The sequence below is a fragment of the Centroberyx gerrardi genome, chromosome 24 (assembly GCF_048128805.1).
Source record: "Centroberyx gerrardi isolate f3 chromosome 24, fCenGer3.hap1.cur.20231027, whole genome shotgun sequence".
Lineage (NCBI taxonomy): Eukaryota > Metazoa > Chordata > Actinopteri > Beryciformes > Berycidae > Centroberyx > Centroberyx gerrardi.
Window position 1 is genome coordinate 17,154,239 of NC_136020.1, and position 22,337 is coordinate 17,176,575.

Here is a 22,337-nt window from a genome sequence, read left to right on the forward strand (position 1 = left end):
CACAAGGGAGGGGGGGGGGGGGCATACATACACAGGGGCAAACGTAAATGCACACACACACACATACGTATACACACACACACACACACACATAAGGGGCATACACAGACAGACAGAAGCCATTCCTACTTCTCTGGGCAAACATCACACCACTGCCACCCGACTGTAGCACCACACAGAGCAACACTGGCTTAAAGATGCCTACACACACACACACAGCCACACACAGACACACACACACACACACACACACACACACACACGGAAAAAATTTGCAGTAAATGCTGTAAGAATGTCAGATTCTGAATCCCTGAACATGCATAAAATCACTGCATAATCATTACACACTACCAAAATATGAACATGGTCCACCTATATTAAAACACCCACCTATATGTACAGTATGTGTTTAATATACATGTAAATGATGTGTCCTTTAATATTGGCCAATTATGAACAGTGTGTTTCTCTTTCCCGTATAAGTGACATTTCATCTGATATTCAATATTTCAGGGAAGTTAAAGTGATATTTCACCCTGGTGGAACATTTTTATTTTTTAATGTACCTCCATGGGAGCTCATGAATGGTAATTCACCAGTGTCAGGTGCTGTGGGGCCACTTTCTTCCTTTCTTTATATAAACCTTGTCTAAAATTAATATTTATAACATCCACAAAAAAGGAAAAGTTTGTTCCAGGTAGAATAATTCCATTCTGTGTTCCAGATCATACTTTTTAAGGTGTAGTTTTTTTTTTTGCAATTACCGATATATGCAACTGGGGAGAAAAGCTAAATGCTAATATTGGAGTGGTAATCTACAAGTCTTTTGTTTTCCTTGGATCTTCTGTTGATGAAGCTTGAGTTTCTGTAGGTGGCACTCTTTTCTTTGTCTGTTCAGCCATGGTGGCTATCGCTGCTCATATTAAAGGGTAACTTCGGTATTTTTCAACCTGGACCCTATTTTCCCATCTTTTTGTGTCTAAGTGACTAAAGGGGACAACAATTTTTGAAATTGGTCCAGTATTGAGCCAGATCGCTTCAGCCGGCAGCTGCGGAACGGGCTGCAATGTTATCCGACGGGGCAAATCGCACCGTCAATGTACGTCCACTAAAAGTTCTTGTTTTTACCACTGACAGGCTCAGATTGTTATTATAAGTGTCTGACAACATTATGGAAAGGACCCTACAGAGAAATGAAACATTTTTCTTTACCTTTCGCTTGATCCGGTCTGTGTGTAACCAAGTCTCGCTCAAGTCTCGCGAGAATTGAGTTGTTGCAGGAAGTTACACACAGACTGGATTAAGCGAAAGGTAAAGAAAAACGTTTCATTTCTCTTAGACACAAAAAGATGGGAAAATAGGGTCCAGGTTGAAAAATACCGAAGTTACCCTTTAACTACCCAGTTCTTCTTCTGTTGATTCCAAACAAACTGCTGCTGCTGCCGGAAACATAACAAAACTTAACATCCTGTGCGGCAGAGGAAAGATCAACCAGACACCGGGTGTTTAGAACAGCAAATGTAAAATCTTTCATGAACTGGATATAGATTGAATTGTTACTTTAAGATTGTTACTTTAAGATCAGATCTGAATCTCCTCGCGTTCCAGTCAGCTGGGTGATGCACGGCTGCCATTTTGCAGCAGTGAGCTCACCATACGTTATCCAGCACCTCTTCAGCAGGAGAGACGGTCGCGCTCTCTGGGTTTAGCACTCAGTGAGAATTGGCCACTAGACACACGGCTGATGTTGACCTACACTTACATGGAGTGTTCTCCTGCGATGATTGAATTTAGAGAGCGGCATCTCTTTCCTCTGTCTAGCCGTAACACAAACTCATAGACACTTAAACATGAATAGCATACATGCGTTTGTGTGTGTTTGCATGCACACACACACACACACACACACACACACAAATGCATACAAGTGCAAATACACGCACTTGATCCAGCTATATTGCTCTTATACCTCAATCTACCACAGTATCTCAGCTTTTCCCTCTTTCTCAGTGTCAGTTCTCTCTCTCTCTCTCTCTCTCTCTCTCTCCCTCTGCAGGTGTCACCCTAGGTGTTGGTCTCCCATAATTCTTGTCAATCTCCTGCCATCTTACACTGTAACTGTCTTTGGCAACACGTCGACTCCCATGAGAGAAGGCTCAGGGAAGAACAAGGGACAGAAAGGGCAAGGGTGTGTATGTGTGTGTGTGTGTGTGTGTGTGTGTGTGTATACTGTACCTAGGAGTGTGAGAGAGAAAGCAACATCAGGCTTCATGTTGCTCTGTCTGTTGAAAACGCAAGACTAAAATTGATTCAATAAATGAAGTACGGATGCCATTTCTCTTTTCTCAAAGTCAGTACTCTCTAATTTCATGCTGAAATGCTTTTAATGGCATATTAAAAACGTGTTCCTTCCAAATCTGTTTTGCTTGATGAGTGAGATCCGTCGAGAGGCAGCAGGTTGATTCCTTTAGCAGCATTAAGAGAGCAAGCAGCAGTATCACGGCTCATCAGTTCTGGTCATAAAGCAGCAGCGCTGGTATTTTTAGCTGGAGGATTCACTCTGTGGACGCAGCGAGACGGGAGCCGGGGTGGTGAATATTGACCCTGTCCTGCTGAGCCTCATTGCTGCTCAGAAAAACGTCTCTCTAGCCTTCATTTCTTTCCTTCCTCTCATCACCCCATCCTTTACTCTCTCTTCGTCCTTCATTTTCTGTCTGTTTCTCTCCCCACCATTTATCTGTCTCTCTCTCAGTGTCAGTATCACTTTTTTCTGCGTTTCTGTCTCTATCTGTCCTTCATCCTCCCCTCATTAGCTAGATTATCCATTCACCCAAACTTTGGAAATGTAGCGAAAAGCAAAATGCAAATTAGGTGTGTTTAAATGGAAATGGAAAGAGTTGTGGGCAAGTTGTTTTTCTTGAACATATGCTAATGTTGGACATATTTCATGCTTTTATCCACAGATGAAATGCACTTGGCCATGTTCTCATGCATTAAGTAATGGCCAAACAACCATGATGGGAAGAAACAGCGGGTACAACATTACTGGGAGGTTGTGGTGGACAAATATTTTTGCGAGATGTTTGAGGATGTCCAAAGCCACTTTTTAACTGTTGTGCAATGAGTTTGAACCATTGTTGTGCTGATCATGCCAAGCATACATCACTATTTATTTAAGAAATGCATTTCAAGCACTATTTTACATTAATTAATTTCTTAGCACAAGTACTGAGGGGAGCAAGGCTTCACTGGATCAATGTGGATATGACACACACACACACACACACACACACATACAGTATGTGCATGTGACATACAAATACATTCAAGTAGCCTATATATTGAATACACACATACACACACACACACACACACACACACACACACACAATGGAAATAAGCTCTTGGGCTTTATTGTGTTTTATCCTTTTGACAAATATTGTACAAAGATATGATGCCTCCTGGTGAGGCTGTGCATATACTATTTATGTATAGATGTCATATATTTTTTATATTGTCAATAAAAAATTTCAATTCAATTCAATTCACACACACACACACACACACACACACACACCACACACAGGAGACTGGGCTTCACATAGATCTATCTAATCTCATCCCCGACCGCTCCCCAAAGAAATGAACCTGTATTGATTTATTGGCTCAGAAAATACAAAGTGCCTGCAGCCGTCATATTTCACAGAGATTTAATTGCTAAACAAAAGCATCCAGCAAGGCCCACACATCACCATGCAATATGTTCAAAGAGTCGATTAGATTAGAATATATTAGCCAAACTGTTTATAGATCAGACTGGAACTGGAACTCTCAGCCCAGACTGTCTGAGTAGTCGTATTGATTTCTGGTGAAACCTGATGATCTTGGTTGTACACTAGTATTGCTCTCTTGAGGTTCTGATGTCAGAAATATGAGAAGCGTTCGATTCCTACCTACAGTAAACATTACCAGGGCCGGCCGGACAGAGAGCTGATCATAAAGTATGACAGCAGTTTTTGGGAAGCCATTTCCCACCTTGAGAAACTTCCTGGTAGCTGCAGCCGTGTCACACCTTTATTTATCCAGGGAAAGTAGACTGACTCTTTTCCAGTGAAGCCCTGCTTCATATTCACACAAACACAAATTCACACCTGGGTGCTGCCCAGTTCAACAGTCCTCCACTGTAACTCCACTGGAGCAGTTTGGCGGCCATTTTGACCTGACGTCACACTCGGGGTGGGAAGCTCTACCCGTAATTGGCATATGTATAAAACTAACATTACCTCAACACATGTGCATGACTTCAGATAGCCTGGACAACTTGAATTTAGCATAGGAGTTAGCTAGCTTTATCTAACTATAGCAGGTTAAGTCTATTTGTTGTAGTGTGGATAGATCCATAACAATAGAAATGTATTTTGGTTTCCATATTTAGGCTACTGTGTCTTTAGACCTAGTCTCTACTCCTCTAATCAGTTGTGTTCACAGCAAGATAGTAGTCTAGTTAGCTGACCAGATTATCATTTGCTAGCTAACAACTTTAATCACAAAATCGATCAGGTTTAGTAGAAGCGATATGATCAATTCCCAGTCAACAGCACAGAAATTAAGCATGTCTACTGAATTCTGCTGAGGCAGCAGAGGTGTAGGGTGTGTGTTATGTCACCTAGGCCCTGAATAGAATAGAATAGAATAGAATAGAATAGAATAGAATAGAATAGAACACTATAAGGCCGTGTGAGGCAGTATGTCAATGGTCTGCTCCTTTGAGGCCAATTAACACTCTGCTGCTCTCGGTGCGGCGGAACATTAAATATTGATCCTTCCATCACTGTTCACATTAATTCCAGTCTTCAGGGGGAGTTTCTCACTCTCTTTCACCCCACTCTGTCTCTGTCTGTGTCTCTTACTCTAGAGTGAGTCAAAGGACTCGATATTACTGCCTGTAGTTATAATTAAAAAGAGAATGAAGCAAGCGGGGCACAAATTAAGCTTTATAATTGAAATAGCGAGGGCAGGTACGATCCAGATGTGATGTTACGTTTCTGGAGCCACTTCACTCAAGGAAAATAACAAGAATCATTTCACAGAGTCTTTCATGTTGCAATGCAGCACCGCCATACATTACGGCTGGGACTACATGTGGGTTTCTCTGATATTAACACTGGGCCCCCGAGCAAAAAATCTAATCAAAATGGAATCACAGTGATAATATCTGGAAATAAAAAAAGGATTTGCGGAGAGCTTTTGAATTGCACAGAAGAAACTTTGAAAGACACACAGCTTTAAAGCCTATTGGCGGTTGTCATTAGCCAGTTCATAACATAATACTGAAGTGCTATAAAAGAATCAGGCGTGTTACCTGTATTCATCTTCACCATTTAACTGCTAACTGCTAAATAGACACTTTGTCCTCTTATAATGTCTAATAATTTCTCTCTCTTCTCTCCCTCTGTAATACCTCTGTTTCCCTTATTCTCTCCTTCAAAACAAAAGCTATTCTTACGTAGCGATACATGTTTTACAATAAGAACAGCTTGATTTCTGTCCACCTAAAGACGAATACATCACTCATGCGCTCAGTATATGTAATCAGTACAATGTCGACACACAATTGTCATGCGTGGTCATAGAAAAAGTGTCTTAATTGGCCACCATGAGTAAAAAATTCTACAGTCACGCTGATCTGACATCCAAGTGAGAAGAGAAACCTTACCAAAGTTCATAAGGTTCCTGCAACAGGCAACAGGTTCCAAAGTGTCAGTGTCACTGAGATAAAAACAGAACCCTTACCTGCTCACTCAGTATTATTCACTCTGGATAAAGAGTCAGCTAAATGCCTAAAATAAGTATTTTTTTTTGTAATCTTTTGAGGAGATACAACAACATTCCTCCACAGGAAATCCCATGATTTGGTGTTTAGAAAACCTCAGGTGCCGCTCCATAATATTCTGCTTGTGTTAACTTGGGTTAAGATCTGCTGACTGAAATAGACATGTTTTATGGTGTTCTATCATTTTAATGAGGTATTCATGGCCTGTGGATGTGGGTGGGCATTGTCATCCTGGAAGAGAGAATTTCAATTAGGATAGAAATGATTCACCAAGTTATAGGTGATCTCGTAGTTTTTTTTAAATATTTGCCTTGCCCTCAAAGCAGTTGTGTGTAAAACATGCCAGGGAAATGCAATGTTCACCACAACAGATCTGCCAGGTTCAAATATACTTTGTTACTCCAATGTTTCATTTCTTTAATTTCACAAGCATGGTGTCAAGACGATCTTAGACTATATACTGTGTCACCACCATGTGGTCGTAAGGCATCAATACAAGAAAGACAGAAGAAGGAAAGAAAGAAAGACAGAATTCCTTTTGACAGATGAAATTTATTTCCACACTGCATCTGACATTTGAATCACTAGAAAGTCGGAGTTTGTGCACAAGATCATCAGCAGGAAGAAAAATGACAGTTTCCTATTTACACATACGTAGCTGTAGATTTACAGTTTAAATCCCCAAATAACCCCAACACTGAGATTAAAGGGGAAATTCAGGTTTATCATGAACTAGGAATCTTTACAGCTCAAACAGTATTTGCATCAGTGTTTTGGTGTTTGAGACAATAGAAGCTTTCCTTAATGCCAGTGAAAGTCAATGGGGCTGAAAACCAATTTCGCTAACTCACCTTAATCCAGTCCTACTGTGTGTAATGTTGTGAAACAATTGGGAAACTATTTGAAAGTTGCTAAATGTGATTTTTCAGTGCAATCATTTGTAGACCCATTGACTCCTCTAGCATTATTAACAACCTCTGCCTCCGATATCAAAACAACCAAACCAGAGCAGCAAGTGCTTTTCCAATGGTTTCCCAGTTCATGATAAATTAGTTCAGCTTCTAAAACATCTGACTTTTTAATGGGGACTAGTCCACATTTATCAGGTAGTGATACTGCAGTCACTATCTACAGTATAACATTTATCACAGGCACTCATAATACACCTCAGATTATGTAGAAGTCCATCCCATAATTTCTGTGCAGTCCATCGTCTATGTTGCTAGGATACCAGAGGCCTTAGATGAAAAAAAAAATCAAAATCTCTTCTGCTGATTGACAAGAAAGCCATTTGAAAGACACAACAACAAAATCAAAGATCAAAAACTTTGGAGATTTCATGATAAAACACAAATAAATAGAAACAGTTTAGACTCAAATTAAGAGACTGAATGCTGCTTTGACTGCTCAGATGCAGCATGTGTTCAATTTAAAAGATACAGAAGTAAGACTGCAGAGGTGAACAGTATTCGAATGGACAACGGAATGAGTTGAATTCGTCACATCATTTGATTGGAACACACACACACACACACACACACACACACATCGTTCAGGAATAGATACGTTCTCAAAAATCCGTACGCAAAACTGTATTTCATGACTTACAGATAGATAACAAGGTGCTTGATTCCGTCAACATGAATGAATTTACATTCACATTGTTGTGATTACAAAGACTGATCTATCTCATAGCCTCATGCAGTCAAAAGAAATAAATATTGGGGCAGTGAGTCTAGTTTTGCTGTTAACTCTGAAGCGTAATCTGTATTTAAAGGATGAATATGCATCAAAATACTTTTTGTTTTGATGACTGCTCTTCGCTAGCCGTCTCATTAACCAATGCTGAAATACTGAAAATAACAAAAAGCCACTGCTCACTGCACCAATAGTTATGCTGCTGACTGCAGGCTACAGGGCTTTGGCAAATGTTTCCCAAAACACTCGCAGCCAAAGCAGTACTTTTATTTGCAAAACTCTTGCACAGCTACTAAAGGTCATGAAAAAGTAAATACTCGATGGGTAACCTTTTCATGTGAAGAAACCAAATCCTGGAAGTGAGAAAATACACTTGGCAGCCCTGGGAGACGCAGGTTATAGGAGACAGAGGGGGGCGTGCGGCGGAGGGAGAGAAGACAGTCAGCACAGGCAGCAAAAACACGACTTCAGGCTACAGTCGATTTGATTTGGGAAACTTTTCCCTGACCTATGTGACATGAACCAGATACTGACTCCAGAAATACAGCTACTGTCTGCCACCATGACCACACATCACTGACCACAAGGAAAGCCCTCCTCTCCCCAGGCTGAAATATTGAAGAAGAATTCAGACGTTCGGACTGTTGTTGTCCAAAATAAATACTGCAAAACATCAAGACATCCATATTGTTTAGTGTTTTTTCGGATCTGGGTGTAATAGTGATTTTTTCTGGGGTTCCACATGTTAACTTACAGATAAAAGCAGGGTTCCTACACATTTCCGGAGAAGTATGGATATTTAAATAGCTAAACTAAAAATTTCTGGGTCTTGGGAAAGCTTGGGAATTGCATTAAGTCCTGAAAAGTCATAGCCAGCATCTACAACTTGGCCTAGTTGACAGGGACATTGCATTTGTCTGACTAAAATCTTTAAATCAACAAATTAAAGTCTGTAAAAAGCACAGAAATTTGAACTGGAAAATGTGTAGGAACCCTGTAAAACGAGCATAATATCATTTATTTCGAGGGCCTCTTATGTTCCACTGGAGGCTTTGGCAGTAACAGCTGAAGAATAAGACCTTACACAGTGTCAATAGTTATTTGGTCCTTCGTTACGAAAAACATACACACACACCCTAAAAGACCTGTAGAGCAACGACAGGAAGACACGAAAAAAAAAACCACCGACACGTCACACGTCATCTGAACAGTCAGGATAGACTCACAGTTATTGCTGGTAGGAGATAGGAGAACTGAATAAGCAAAAAGACTCAGAAACGCTTTCATTTGTCTTGAGACACGGACTCTTTCAGCTCTCTTTTTTTTTAGGATTTTCCCAAGTCGAGTTGGTGCGCGGAAGCATGGCGTTCCATCGAAAAAACCTGATTTTAAAATATGATATCTCTTGGTTTTGTTTTGTTTTTCTCGTTGTTTTTCTTATTTTCTCAGCAGCTCCCATAGCGTTCAATATATGCATAGAAGGTATCCATGTTGTCTTGCGCTGGACTGACTTCGAGGAATGTCGAGTCAAGTTTTAATGCACGTAAAGAACTCCTTTAACATGAATCCGCAAGCCACTCTTTCTGATATTTGAATAAAAGCAGTTTGGTGCGTCCCATGGCTTGTCCCAAGATTATGAAAACGCTGTCCGCTGCAGCTCTTCTGCTGTCCCGGGAGCGGTATTGGAGACTTGTGATCGCTCCACTGGTCCATCTTGACCTGAAATGTCACTTTTGATGAAGTTACAGTGGGATTCCCTGAAACCGATCCCTCTCGAACGTCTGTGATGGATCCGTTTTGTTTCCTTTCTTCCCTTCAACGTCAGGAGAAGTGCTTCGACGAAAGGTGCTTTTCAGCCTGGGACCTAAACTGAGTAAAGAGCTTCTTTCAGGCCCAAGACCCACTTTGGGTTCCCATCCCATGTCAAAGGTGGTCGAATTTATGAAGTGATGTTCAGTCGTTTTTTACGGAAGATTTGTTTTTTACTGGTTGCAGGTCAGTGGATATGAGAGATTTAACAGTCCGCTCCTATACTGATGAGGATTCAGTGTCAGTGGACTCCTTCCTCCAGAGATCCCTTGGCTTCCCAAATCTTCACTGTCCGGTCACTGTCAAACACACACACACACATAGGGAAAGTTCACACACAACAGATCATAATAATCAACATATTAGTGATCAGATACATTCATCTGTTTTTAGCAAGAATAATGCCAGTGAACTTTGTTTGAATTTGTTTTCCAAGATTTTTTTGGGCATTTTTCCTTCATTTGAGAGACAGAAAAAATGTAAAAGACAAGGAAGAAATAACATGCGTCAAAAGTCAAGGGCTCCAACTTTTCACTATCTTTACTGAATGCAATATAGTGCTTATAGGAATTTTTCAAAACATATCAGAGTTGATTGAATCATGAACTGCTAGAATTTCAATCCCATAATTCCCACACTTTTCCATTCAACTCTACTGGAATTATTTACTGGAACTATAATACAGCCTCACAACTGACTTGATAGCAGTGAGAAAATCCATCATAATATTGAAATGAATGTTTGTGCGACTCACTCGGAGGCGGTGAAGAGCTGGCTGCTGTTGGTGGCCAGGCCGTTGATGGGGCTGTCGTGTCCCCGGACCTCGCCGAGCGGCGCCAGCGTGTCGGCGTGCCAGAGGCGCAGCAGCCCCCCTCTGCAGCCGCTGAGCAGCACGGGGCAGCCGGGCACCACACCCAGAGCGCTCACCCAGTCTGCCTGGGCACTGACAGACTGCTGCAGACACCAAGCAACACTCGGTTAGTGGAGGACACAAGTAGGAAAGAATAATGATGCACGCACTTAGCAATGGAGTAGTCAAATAGCAGATTGGAGTTTTAGTTATACAAACATTTCTCAGAGGCAGAAATAATATCAACAGTTGAATTAAACCTCAGTGGGTGGAGCCAAAAGAACACAGTTAAGAACACAGTTTTTTCTGGTTAAATAGACTCAATCCCAGTGAAAATGGCAAGTGGTAACAAAGGAAAAAGCTAATATTATCACGCCTAGCGCTCTTGCTGTTAACTGGAATAAAATGCAATCCAGCTGTACTAAGTTATCTAGGTTAGCTAGTTAGCCTAGCTGACCTTCCAAGATGATGAATGCCACACTCATGAATGGATGAATGAATGAATGAAGAAAAGAAGTCACTGCCATTTATATTTTGCCATCCAAGTTTGCCGGTTGTTAATAATAATTCAGGGCAAACAGCTCTGATGAAAAGGGAAATATGGATGGGAGTTTTGTTGAAAGGTGGAGCTTAACATTGGGTTAGTGTAATGGGCCAAATGCCCAGTGACAGAAATTGAGCAGAGAGGAATTCAGAGGTGTACTGAACATTTTCTTCAGTCTTCTTCTATCTTCTGTCTGTTATCGCCTTTAAAGTGATGTTTCACTTTGGAGCATTCCCATGTTTTAGTGCATATACTGTATCTCTATAGGAATTCATTATTGGTCAACTATATATATCAATACTGAGAACTGGGGAAAAAAGCATGAATGACAGAGGAGACATTGGCTGCCGACAGCTCTTGAACTTCTATGGAGGAGTGCATGCTGAAACATGAAGCACGTTCTTACCAAAGTGAGATGTTTTTAGCTTGTTTCTATCACGTCAGCCTACCTGTAGCAGGCGTTTGCTGGCCAGGTCCCACTTCTTGATGTAGTAGTCTCTGGAGCCGCTGTAGAAAACGTCTCTGTGCACGGAAAGAGACTCCACACCGTCCTGATGGCCGGGGTCAAAGCTGTGGCTGGAGCTGATGCTGCCCTGGGCCCCCTCTGCCACCTCAAACATCTGGACACACACACACACACACACACACACACAAACACACACACATACACAAACATATCTGGGTTAGTTTATTGGTTTAGTTTATGTATTTGCGTACACACAGGCACATATGTATTGGTTGGTGTGTATTTGTGTGTGTGTGTGTGTGTGTGTATGTGTGTGTACAGGCTCTTACTTTAATATGATGGTCCTTGGAGCCAGTGAGCACAAAGTCCTGTCCGTTACCCAGCTGATCAACAGTCAGACACATGACAGGTCCCAAATGGCCAGTCAGCTTCCCTGTGGACACAAACCTTCACAAAGAAAAAAACAAAATGTATTTTTTTTTTTTTATTATTATTAACCAGCACTGCTATTCTTACCACTACTTCTTTCACTGGTAGACTTTAAAGTGTTGAATGACAGTGGATTAACTTCTCAAGTCCCCTGCTTACTTGTGGTGGTCCCACCTCATTCACTGTTACTATTTTTAAATAAAGGTTTTGCAATGGAAACTGATTTGATTGACTTACATTTTTTCAGTTGCAAGCCAGACCGCTAGGCTTCATAATATTAGCTTCCTCTTCTTAATTTTTGCCTTTTTCACTGGGCTTCAGTCTAACCTTGCTTAGGCAGAGAAACTGTGGCCCTTTGGCTCCGCCCACTGAGCTTTAACTCAACCAATGAGATTATTTCTGCCTCCAGAGCAGATCTGCCTCTGAGAAATGTTTGTCTAACTCCAATCTGCATTTCATTGTCTGATCGATAAAACAGTATTATTGTGTGTGTGGGCTTACTTGCGGAGGTCCCACATGCGCACAGCGTTGCCGGCGGCAGCGTACAGGAAGGAGCCGGAGGGGTTGAGGGCGATCTGGTTGATCTGACTCTCTCCTGGTGGGATGGTCAAACTCCTCAGAGAGGAACAGCTGTCCCCCGAACTCACCTGGCCTGACGACCTAACATACACAACAGAAATTAAACATAGAGGGATGTACACACCCATGGACACACACACACATACAAACACATATGGGCATGGGTATGAGTGTGTGTGTACTTACGTGAGTGTGCGTATACACTTGGCAGAGTCTCGTATGTCCCAGACTTTGATGTAGGCGGTGGAAACAGTGAAGACGAGGCTGGAACTGTACCTGAAACACGACAACAAAAAGACAGGGAAGACAGATAAAATCAACAGCACTTGACTAGATAGATAGATAGATAGATAGATAGACAGACAGACAGACAGATATAGAGAATAGAATTCTGTAATAGTATTTTCTAATTCTATGTCTGAATATCTGTTTTGTGAGTTATCAAAAATTAATGTTTGAAGCCAGTATGAAGCTAAAGAGCCGTACCTGACTGAGACGACGCTGCTGGGATGCTCCCCTAGAGACATGATCTCCTGACCCGTCACCAAGTTCCACACCTTACATGTACGGTCTGAGAACACACACACACACACACACACACACACCACAGCATGACAGATAACAGTGAGGTTTGCTAACGTACCATAAGCAAAATGAAAGAAAGCAATAATATATTCTGATTTGCAAACCACTTTTGTTAGATAGATGTGAGATTAACATGAGAAGCTGTGACGTACCTTTGGATCCCGTGAAGAGCAGGTCATCAGTAGCGTCCACACAGAGGACGGGCTTGGTGTGTCCCTCAGCTACATGGACACACTGCAGTTTGGCTCCTCGGCTGGTCTTAGGAGCCGCCACAGGGTTGATCACACCTCTACAACACACACAGTGCAGGAAACACTAAATTACCTACTGAATTACTACCAATTAACACTAATGACATTGCCTATGCTAAGCTTTGTAGAGTATTAACATGGTAGACATGATAGATAAAAATGAAGATGAAGATGAGGATTACCTATGGCCATCAAATACAGGCGACTCATCCAACCTGAAATACAATAATAAAGGGATAAGCAAAAACACACACACACACTGTGACCTTAAGGAAAGCTTAACTAATTAAAACTAAAACACTAAAAACATCAAGACGTTCAGAAAAATCCATTAAAATGCATAACTAAAGATCTAAAAGTGTTATAATATCTGCATATCAGCTGCGTATCTAATAAAAACTCAACATCTGTATCTGTAACTGCACTGACTCATAACTGAAAAAATAACTGAAAAAAGAATATTAATTTTGCAATTGAGGCCTATGAGTTTTTACTATTTTTTACAATAGACTTTAAAAGCATCATTATAGTGCTATTTATTGGTAGTCCTCACTTACAGTGTTCTGTAGTCGGAGCCTTTGGTCTTGGGTTCTGCTGCGCTAACCGGAGGTGTGTGTGTGGGTATTGGTGTGTGTGTGGGTGCTGGGGTGTGTGTGGGTGCTGGGGTGTGTGTGGCCGTGGGTCCTCTCTCCAGCATCTTCCTGCGGGCGAGCGGCGAGCGCTCCAGTGGCTTCCTGTCTGTGCCTGTCGGTGACCTGGATCCAGAGCTGCAGACAGAGAGATGGACAGAGAGGGAATGTCAGTGTATGACATTGAAATTCCTGTCCTGTAAATCCAGTGGGTGGGGAGTTTTTGTTCGAAAACAGAGAGTCTGTGCCAGAAAGTGAGTTTTGATAGCCAGAAATCTCAGCACCTGGCAAAGTTATCATTGTTTCATATTGAACAAGAGCCTATGAACCCCCTGCAGGTATATTGGGGTCATTTTAAGCAATGGGGCAGTAAAAACTTCACTTATTGCCCCTTTAAAACCTGTTGTTACAAAGTGTTTGACAGCACAAAGTTAAAACAACTATGATACTTTTTAAAGGAGAGGAAGTGATTTATGTACTTGGTTGACAAAATGACAACACTTTTACAGACTGGAACCGTTTTTTGTGATGCTTTATTGATCCCTAAAGGAGAAATTATCTTTTTGCTTGGGTTGAAGGACAAGCTCCCTAATCACTTCTACCCACAATCTTCAATATCATAGAAATACTAAATGATGACCTGAAGGTAACGATTTTCCCTCAAAAAGGGATATATAGCATTTTGCAACAGAACTCTTCAGATAGTGAAATACGTCTTTAACACTCACATGCCGGCGGCCCTGGCAGACGTGGCTGATGGGGAAACAGTTTGCTCGCGGTCAGCAGTTTGTCCCGCAGCGTGCGCCTGCGGGTCGGCCGGCCCCTCCAGCCGCTCGGCGAGGGGCAGCAGGGGGGTGGAGAAGTCACCGGTGGGCGAGTCACAGGACAGATCCCCACTGCTGGCGTACAGCAGCTCCATCTGGGTGGTGGTCCGCCTGCGAGCCTGCGGGACAAGCAGTCGATTGGCTCGTTAATCAGCTGATTGACAAGTTAATGGACCAGTTAGTGATGATTTAAAATACTGAAAATAACTACTGAAAAGATCAAGTCATCAGGTCATCAACAGCAAAATAAGTATTTGATTGTTTTTTAGTTATACTGCCACATGTCAATTATTTACATTATCACCACACAAGATTATGTCAAATGCAGTTTAATTGAAATGGTATTTATTGGTAATACATATTGAAAAAGCCAAGAGTGAAATGACAAATATTATATATAGAGATTGTCATGCACAGTACAGTACCTTACTCCTGGGTCTGGATTCACCACATAACTTCATCAGATCTGATGCCAGTGTGCTGAAACAAAGTCAAGAAAGCTCAATCTATTATGAACACCCTAATAGTAATCATAATAAAAACTGTATTTATATAGTACTTTTCTAAAACTGCTGAAAGAAAAAGTAACATAAGCACATTTTTTGCAAGCAATCAGCATTTAATAAAAGCAGGACTTTTGCTGCTGATCCCATTAACAATGATAGCTCAATAACTTAGAGCTACGTCTATTATTTATCAAATGGAAAGCTCAGGTTTTTAGGAAGTTTTTCACAAACAAGCAGTCATTTCAGTCCATCCAAAAATGTATTGAACTGCTGTAAGATGATGTAAGGTTTTTAGCCCTGCTGACTTCCACTAATACTGCTAACAAATGCTAACAATATCTGCTTCCACTATCTAAATTGTTTTTTAAAAAGTGACAAGCGCTCCTAAGATGGACTCAAAAGGCTTCTTGAAAACATGAACTATCCTTTTATTCTGCCAAATTCATATCAATCAAATGTATTTGAAGTTGAACTGGCAATCTGAATCAAGAGCCGTTTCCATTTCCAGTCATATATTCATATTTACCTGCCCTCTGCGGCTGGACTGGGGGTCGACTCATCACTACTGCTGTCATCTCCATTCTCTGCACCGGGAGAAAACACGCACACACACACACGCACACACGCACGCACACACACACACACACACACACACATACACACACATTAAGGACTACTCAAAAACGATGGTGTCTCACTGCATTTCCAAAGCCAATATGTATTTTCCTTTGGGGTTTAACAACTAAGAAAAGTGCGTATTCTCTATGAAATATCTTTTTTTTTTTCATTTTTGCATTGCTTTCAAGAGAAAAAAACATTTCAAAAAGCTTTCTCAAAGACATGCTGTAGCTAATATTGCAGCACAACAGTGGTGAGGACAGTTTCAACAATTCAAAACGACTACAAGGTCAGGGGTCGCCAGGTTTAGTTTTACACAGAGGGGGTCAATCAGGGGTCATTAGTGTGATGCAGCTGGAAGCTACAGTGTCGTGGGAATTTGTCAGAGGTAAAGAGAGAGAGAGAGAGAGAGAGAGAGAGAGAGGGAGAGAGAGACTGCAATGAATTGTAACTGATGATATTGTGTAATATATAATGAATTGACTTAATGATAGAATATGTTGGCTGGGTCAAAGTCTGGATGCACAGTATGGGAGAGAGAGAGAGAGAGAGAGAGATAGAGAGAGAGAGAGAGAGAGAGAGAGAGAGAGAGGGAGAGAAAGAGAGAGAGAGAGAGAGAGAGGGAGAGAGAGAGACAGAGAGAGAGAGAGAGAGAGGGAGAGAGAGAGAGACAGAGAGAGAGAGAGAGAGAGAGACAGAGAGAGAGAGAGAGAGAGAGAGAGAGAGAGAGAGATATGGAACGAGACACACACACACACAGATGCACAAAGAGAGAGAGAGACAAACAGACAAACTGTTGTCCTAGCAGTGTTCACCAGACTTTAGGTTCCAGCCCTGGTTCTAAGTTTTAGTAACCGACAACCTGTTGAAGTGGAGGTTGCTAGCAGGCGGGGTAACAGGGGGTAAGACAACACAACACCTCATGCAGGGCATGGCAGTGTTACTTCAACTGGGTTAGTTGTAAAAGGGGGACTGAGGGTGGATGCACACTACAAGATTTCTTAACCTCCTGAAGAAACACAGCTGTCCAAGCAAACTTTTTAAGGCGAGGCTGCTCACATCTGAGAAAATTCAAAGGTCAAAGTCTCTCCTTGGGTCATCAAGAACGTGATATAGGTAATCTTGAATTAAAACCTTTGTTCTTCTCAAAAGAAATGAAACAATCTGCCAGTAGGGGGAGATAATATCACATATTTCCAATACAAATCAACATATTGAAAGAATTTTCATGAATCAAGTGGCATTTTCTCGATGCTAGTGGAGTGATTTGTTTTATTCTGCCTTGTTTCAAGATACTGACACTGAAACAAGTGAAACTACATTGGAAACAAGTGGAATTATCTCACCTAATTGGAAGAGATTGTCAAAATAAGTCTTTAATACTGAATCCCTGACTAAATGACTAGAAAGGACTAAATGGTTAATTTTCCAGTGTAGAGGTAGGTTTTAATATTACTAGAGGTTGGCAGGCGATTGGACTCATACTGTGATCGTTAACAGCTGAACACAATGATACACACACTGCCGCACCTTTTAATTCTGTTTATATGTCCATAGGTCAGGTTTCAGCTGGAAATTTGATCAGGGAAACGGGAGAAAATCACTTACACAGTCATTCTGAAGAGGATAGCAATATATTGAGTGTTAAGGTTGTTGAAGGTTAGAAGCTATCAGGGAATATTCTCCCTGATCTTTTAGTTTTGTGTTGACAGTTGCCTTTAATTGAGTCTAAATTTGGTGGAAATCTTGTAGTGTGCGTCTGCCATGCTCTCTCAAATAGAAATACAGTCACGCTGCTATGCATCTCTTACTCACCTGCTGACAGGTAACCTAACTCTGAATTCACACCAACACAACAGAGAAAACAAAAAGAAACCAAATCAACGTCAAACCCAAAGATGAGGAAATGGTTACACTTTATTTTACAGGCTTGCTTCTTGTTTCAGAGGGTACTCGATAAAAGAGTAGTCTGTTTATTTTGATTGACAAGTTCTCTTATATCAGTGAATACCTCAGAGTAAATCACTGCTGTTGGCTGAAAACAGTGTATCTCCAAAGACTCAACTTTTCAGGAATTAAAAGGAAAGACAGCTTTAGTTTTAAAATGATACACTTTTTAAGGGGATCTCCATTTAGGAAACTTACTGACCAAATACGTGACCATGCAGACATTTAATTCAAATGAAAAACACCCAATTTGGAGTGTGAACACCAAAGAATATTGCCCAAACAGCAACAAACTACTTTATCGATTCTCTTTGATCACCTAAAAGGAAATGAAAGCCTGCAAAATAAAGTGCAGCCACATGGTGAAAGAAAAGATGACTGTGTTTGACATGCTGCTGGTCTCCGTGCCGCTCCCCTCGGTGTTTCCCACCTTGCAGCGCGTTGCCCAGCAGGGCGTCCAGCTCCGGGTTCACTTCGGCCTTCTCCTTCAGCATGTGGAACAGCAGCTGGTTCTGGGTGGCGCTGTTGATCTCCGTCTGCTTCAGCCGGCCCTCCATCACCTTCACCTGAGACTCCTTCTGAGCCGCCTGCAGGCCCTGACACACACCAGACAGCACACAGGTTCAGATGCAGCTGTACCGCTTTTTCACTGTTCCTACATCTGCAAACATCTGCTATCCTGTAAATCTGTCAATAGTCAACACAGGAAGATTTTTTCCAACACAATAGGAGTGATGTTTTTGCATGACGAAGGCTCAATATACTTTTTTGTTGTAAGGAAGCTCTTTTGTTATATTCGTTATCTACATCCTGTTCTTTGCTGCTGGGTCGACCCAATTTCCTCATGAAACCACTTAAGCTTCATCCAATCTAATCTTATCTAATCTAATTTAAACTTTATTTAATCAGGTTGTCCCAATCTCTTTTTCAAGAGGGGATCAAGGATCAAGATGAATATAAAAGTTGCAAACATGTTTTGCACAACAAACAACAATGCACATCAGCAAAATACAATCAAAATCGCCCAAAATATTAAATGGAAAGTAATCATTTTCCACATAAGTGAATACTGAGTACATAATAATAAGTGTTGGTTAATACAGAGCGCTACAAACAAGCACACGCCAAGGGAAGATATCAAGATACAGCAGGATATAACAGGATACCTTATTGATGGCCATAGACAAGAAATGGTCCAGAAGGAAGCGGGCCTCTGATAGGTTACAGGAGCTGATCACCGCGGTAACATCCACCGTGTCTCCTTCCTCCTGCATCCCATAATAATGACACATTTAATAAAATGGCACTGTGAGAAACTGTATTACAGAACACTGTAATAAACTGTATTGTACCTTGTCAGATGGTATCACATGGGGTTTGATTAACTCTTATCTTAGATTTCATTCTCTCTACTATTTTTTATGTTCACTGTCTTATTTCTTACAATATGTATAAAGCACTTTGCAACCTCATTTTTGAAATAAAGTCTATTACTTCTTATTATCACTATGGAATAAATGACTACAAGAATCCCGGCTCTCTTAACTAATCTATGTAAAGCAAAGCATCATACAAATAGTGTTTAATATTTACTATTACCATGGAATAATTCGCTCAGTCCTCTTACCTTGGCCTCCTCCATCTGCATGATGTTGGCCTGGCATTCGGCGATGCTGTCGTTGATGTAGTCGATGTTGGCGGTCAGAGACTCCATCTCCTCGTTCAGGGAGGCCAGGGAGCGGTCGGCGTCGGCCCCCTCCACCGCCATCTTCTCCCTCTTCCTGGACACACGCTCCCTCCGCCTGGTCAGCTCCTCGCGTTGCTGCGGGGGGTTTAGGGAGGGAGAGAGGAGAAGAGGAGGGAAGGAGGAAGGAAAGGAGTAAACGGAGGAGCAGGGTGAGAGGAAAGGAGGGAGAGAGATTGAGTTCAATGGCATGTGTTCATGATATTTAGGACTATCTCCATGACCGATATTTATCAGTGTCCATTTTCATGTTAATAGCCGATTTCAATGTTCTATATCTTCTTTTTGCTTGCTGAAACTATAATTTGGGATTTGTGTATATGTACTGCAATGAATGTAATTTATTTATTTGGGATTAAAGTCTACTACCTGAATCTGTCAGCAGCCTACGTTGACGTTAAACACTTAATTGGCTGGACAAAAAAGATACACTTTCTGAACAAATTTCCATGTTATTTCCAAAGGTTCTGGGGGCATCTATCATTTTCCATTAGTTTTCCAGGCCTGGAAAACACAGTTTTATATAAGGCGTTTACCTTCAGCAGTCGGTTCATATCTGTCTCCATGTTGGATATGGTCATCCTCTGCATGATGATGTCACTGACACGTCTCTCCAGTGACTGCCACTTGGCCCTGGCTGTCCTGCTGGAGTAGACACTGCCCATCCGCATTGGGGATTTCCTGAAGAGGGCAGGGAGAGCGACATGTACATTGGATTTAACTAGGAAACTGTTTTAAAACTCCTAAAACATAAACTCAGCTGTTCAAACTGCCCCCACCCACACATGCACACACACACACAGACACACTCAGTTTGTCCCGTCGTACCTGGCTCCGTTGGCGTGCGTTGCTCCAGACGACTGCAGCCGTCCCGCGGTTCCTCTGTGCGACGTCTCCTGGAGCGGTTCAGGTAAACTCACCTTCCTGCTCACCTTCCCGGACGTGGGCCTCACCTGCCGCCTCAGGGCCGTCACCTAACACAGGAAAACAGTTAATAATACACTCATTCTGCACATTAAAATGCAAACAAGATGATTCATGTAGAGGGGACAAACTGGAACCAAACCTGGATTTAGCCATTTTTACAGTGTGTCAGTAGAGTGTATTCTAGCTGCGTGTTCTCTGTATTTCAAACTAAATCATGTTCAATTGGATTCTGATCATCTAATACTGATTCTGAAGAAAACTCTGTCCCGCGGTAACAATCGTGGCTCAAGCCCGGTCCATTTCCTCCCTGTGTCTCACCTCTTCATTCTTCCTGCGTAGGATCAGCTCTTGTTGTCTCTTCTGGGCTTCCAGCTGCTTCAGCTGGTGCTGTTGGGAGAGACGAATAAGAAGAAAAAAAATGATTGCCGTCTGCAGTGATTCAGTGGTAAATCAAATGTACAGTCGGTGATCATCATAAGAAACAGCCACCAACAAAACAAAAATCAGAAAAGCATTAATTTATCCTTTTTTCTTTGAAAGACCCAATCATCATTTAACTTATATCAGTGTGACACCACTTACTATGATGTATACTATGATTTTTTTTTTACATTTTTGATTATGTCAACCTAAAAACATGGGCACACTGAGTTGAGGTGGGTTTAAGCTCCATCTACATCCTGTTCATCTGCAATTTAAACACCCAAAACAACAATAAAACACATTAAATATGAAAATAATAAAAACAAATTGATTCATTTATCGCAACATGGCCAAAAGGAATAGAACAAATAATGTATAAATAAGCCAATGCACATATAATCCTCACAGCAAAATGACACAATTCAGTTCAACCCAGTGGAGGATTTCTGTGTGGATTTTAATGTAATTTAAATATGTTGTAGTGTTGTGACGTTATTTAACTCTGTGTATTTCTCTCCCTCCCGCTCACCTCGGCCCTGCGCTGGTCTTTCTTCAGAGAGGCGATCTCTCTGTTCCTCCTGCACTCTGAAACTCTGTTCCTCTCCTGCTGCTCCTTCATCTGACGCATCAGCCCCACCTGGCGGACAAACACGGCACGGTAAGGAGACTTACTCCATCATTTTTGCCTTGCGTTCTTCCTCTGGATACTACATTACAGTTTGCATGCCTGTACCTTGGTCTTCTTCATCTCCACCACATCCTGCTGGAGCTTCTTGAGCTGTTTCTCGTACTGCGACTGGTTCTTCAGCAGGCGGGCGTGCTCCTTCTGGGCCGACTGCAGCTTCTGCATCTCTTTGTTCATGGAGCTCAGCTTCCTCTCGTACTCCGCCTTGATCTTCTTCGCCTTCTCCTCCGTACACGACTCCACCGAACCTGGAGAGGAGAGGAAGAACGATTAGCCTCTGTTTTGATTTGGGGGGTTTTGAGCCTAAACAGCCCATACAACAGGAGGCTGTTTCTGTGTTGTAATGGGACTTGGTGAAAAAGTAGAAAACCTGGAAACAAAGAATGAATTGAATTCCACAGAGTTGACACAGTTTTAAAGATAAGGCAAATTGCCACCAATATCTTATGTTATATTTTCTGGAAAGGACCTTATTTACATATAACTCAGCTGATTTACTAATGACAATACTGAAAAAAAAAAGAATTAGCCTATATTAACTTGAGAAATTGAGTAATCTCTCTATCACTGTGTATCAAAACTAACCTAAGCTAAACTTAAATAAACTAAACTAAGCTAAAGCTAAAAATTGTAGCTAATTAGACACTAAATGCTAAACTAAACTAAAGCTGAACACTAAAGCTCAGCTATAGCACTAAAGCTAAACACTGAAGCTAAGTTAAACACAAAAGCTAAAGCTAAACACTAAAGCTAAACAAAACTAAAGCTGAACTAAAGTAAGCTAAAACTAATCTGAATCTAAATGATAAGCTAAAACTAAATTAAATGAAATAAAATTAAAGTAAACTAAACTAAAGCTAAAAAATAAATGCTTAGCTACACTAAAACTAAACTAAACTACACTGAACCCAGCAAGAATTTGACAGATACCAACATGCAGGCCAAGTTCAATGTCAACCCAAACGAGTATAAAATCTTCACAATGTGATA

General features: G+C 41.4%; 1 protein-coding gene across 1 annotated transcript in view; it reads right to left on the reverse strand.

The window, feature by feature from the left end:
- Nucleotides 1-6,404: 6,404 nt before the first annotated feature.
- Nucleotides 6,405-22,337, reverse strand: part of LOC139914293 (kinesin-like protein KIF21A) — a 50,656-nt gene continuing 34,723 nt past the window's right edge. The window contains exons 16-37 of the mRNA XM_078281896.1: nucleotides 21,396-21,595; nucleotides 21,192-21,299; nucleotides 20,558-20,626; nucleotides 20,141-20,286; nucleotides 19,849-19,993; nucleotides 19,196-19,390; nucleotides 18,735-18,836; nucleotides 17,999-18,164; nucleotides 17,437-17,457; nucleotides 15,530-15,587; nucleotides 14,923-14,977; nucleotides 14,423-14,616; nucleotides 13,706-13,811; nucleotides 13,621-13,643; nucleotides 12,946-13,082; nucleotides 12,695-12,779; nucleotides 12,395-12,484; nucleotides 12,131-12,289; nucleotides 11,530-11,647; nucleotides 11,184-11,354; nucleotides 10,095-10,294; nucleotides 6,405-9,639 (exon numbers count right to left, since the gene is read on the reverse strand). Of these exons, the coding sequence (XP_078138022.1) occupies nucleotides 9,582-9,639; nucleotides 10,095-10,294; nucleotides 11,184-11,354; nucleotides 11,530-11,647; nucleotides 12,131-12,289; nucleotides 12,395-12,484; nucleotides 12,695-12,779; nucleotides 12,946-13,082; nucleotides 13,621-13,643; nucleotides 13,706-13,811; nucleotides 14,423-14,616; nucleotides 14,923-14,977; nucleotides 15,530-15,587; nucleotides 17,437-17,457; nucleotides 17,999-18,164; nucleotides 18,735-18,836; nucleotides 19,196-19,390; nucleotides 19,849-19,993; nucleotides 20,141-20,286; nucleotides 20,558-20,626; nucleotides 21,192-21,299; nucleotides 21,396-21,595 (2,606 nt within the window). The 3' untranslated portion in view covers nucleotides 6,405-9,581. The remainder of the gene's footprint in view (nucleotides 9,640-10,094; nucleotides 10,295-11,183; nucleotides 11,355-11,529; nucleotides 11,648-12,130; nucleotides 12,290-12,394; nucleotides 12,485-12,694; nucleotides 12,780-12,945; nucleotides 13,083-13,620; nucleotides 13,644-13,705; nucleotides 13,812-14,422; nucleotides 14,617-14,922; nucleotides 14,978-15,529; nucleotides 15,588-17,436; nucleotides 17,458-17,998; nucleotides 18,165-18,734; nucleotides 18,837-19,195; nucleotides 19,391-19,848; nucleotides 19,994-20,140; nucleotides 20,287-20,557; nucleotides 20,627-21,191; nucleotides 21,300-21,395; nucleotides 21,596-22,337) is intronic.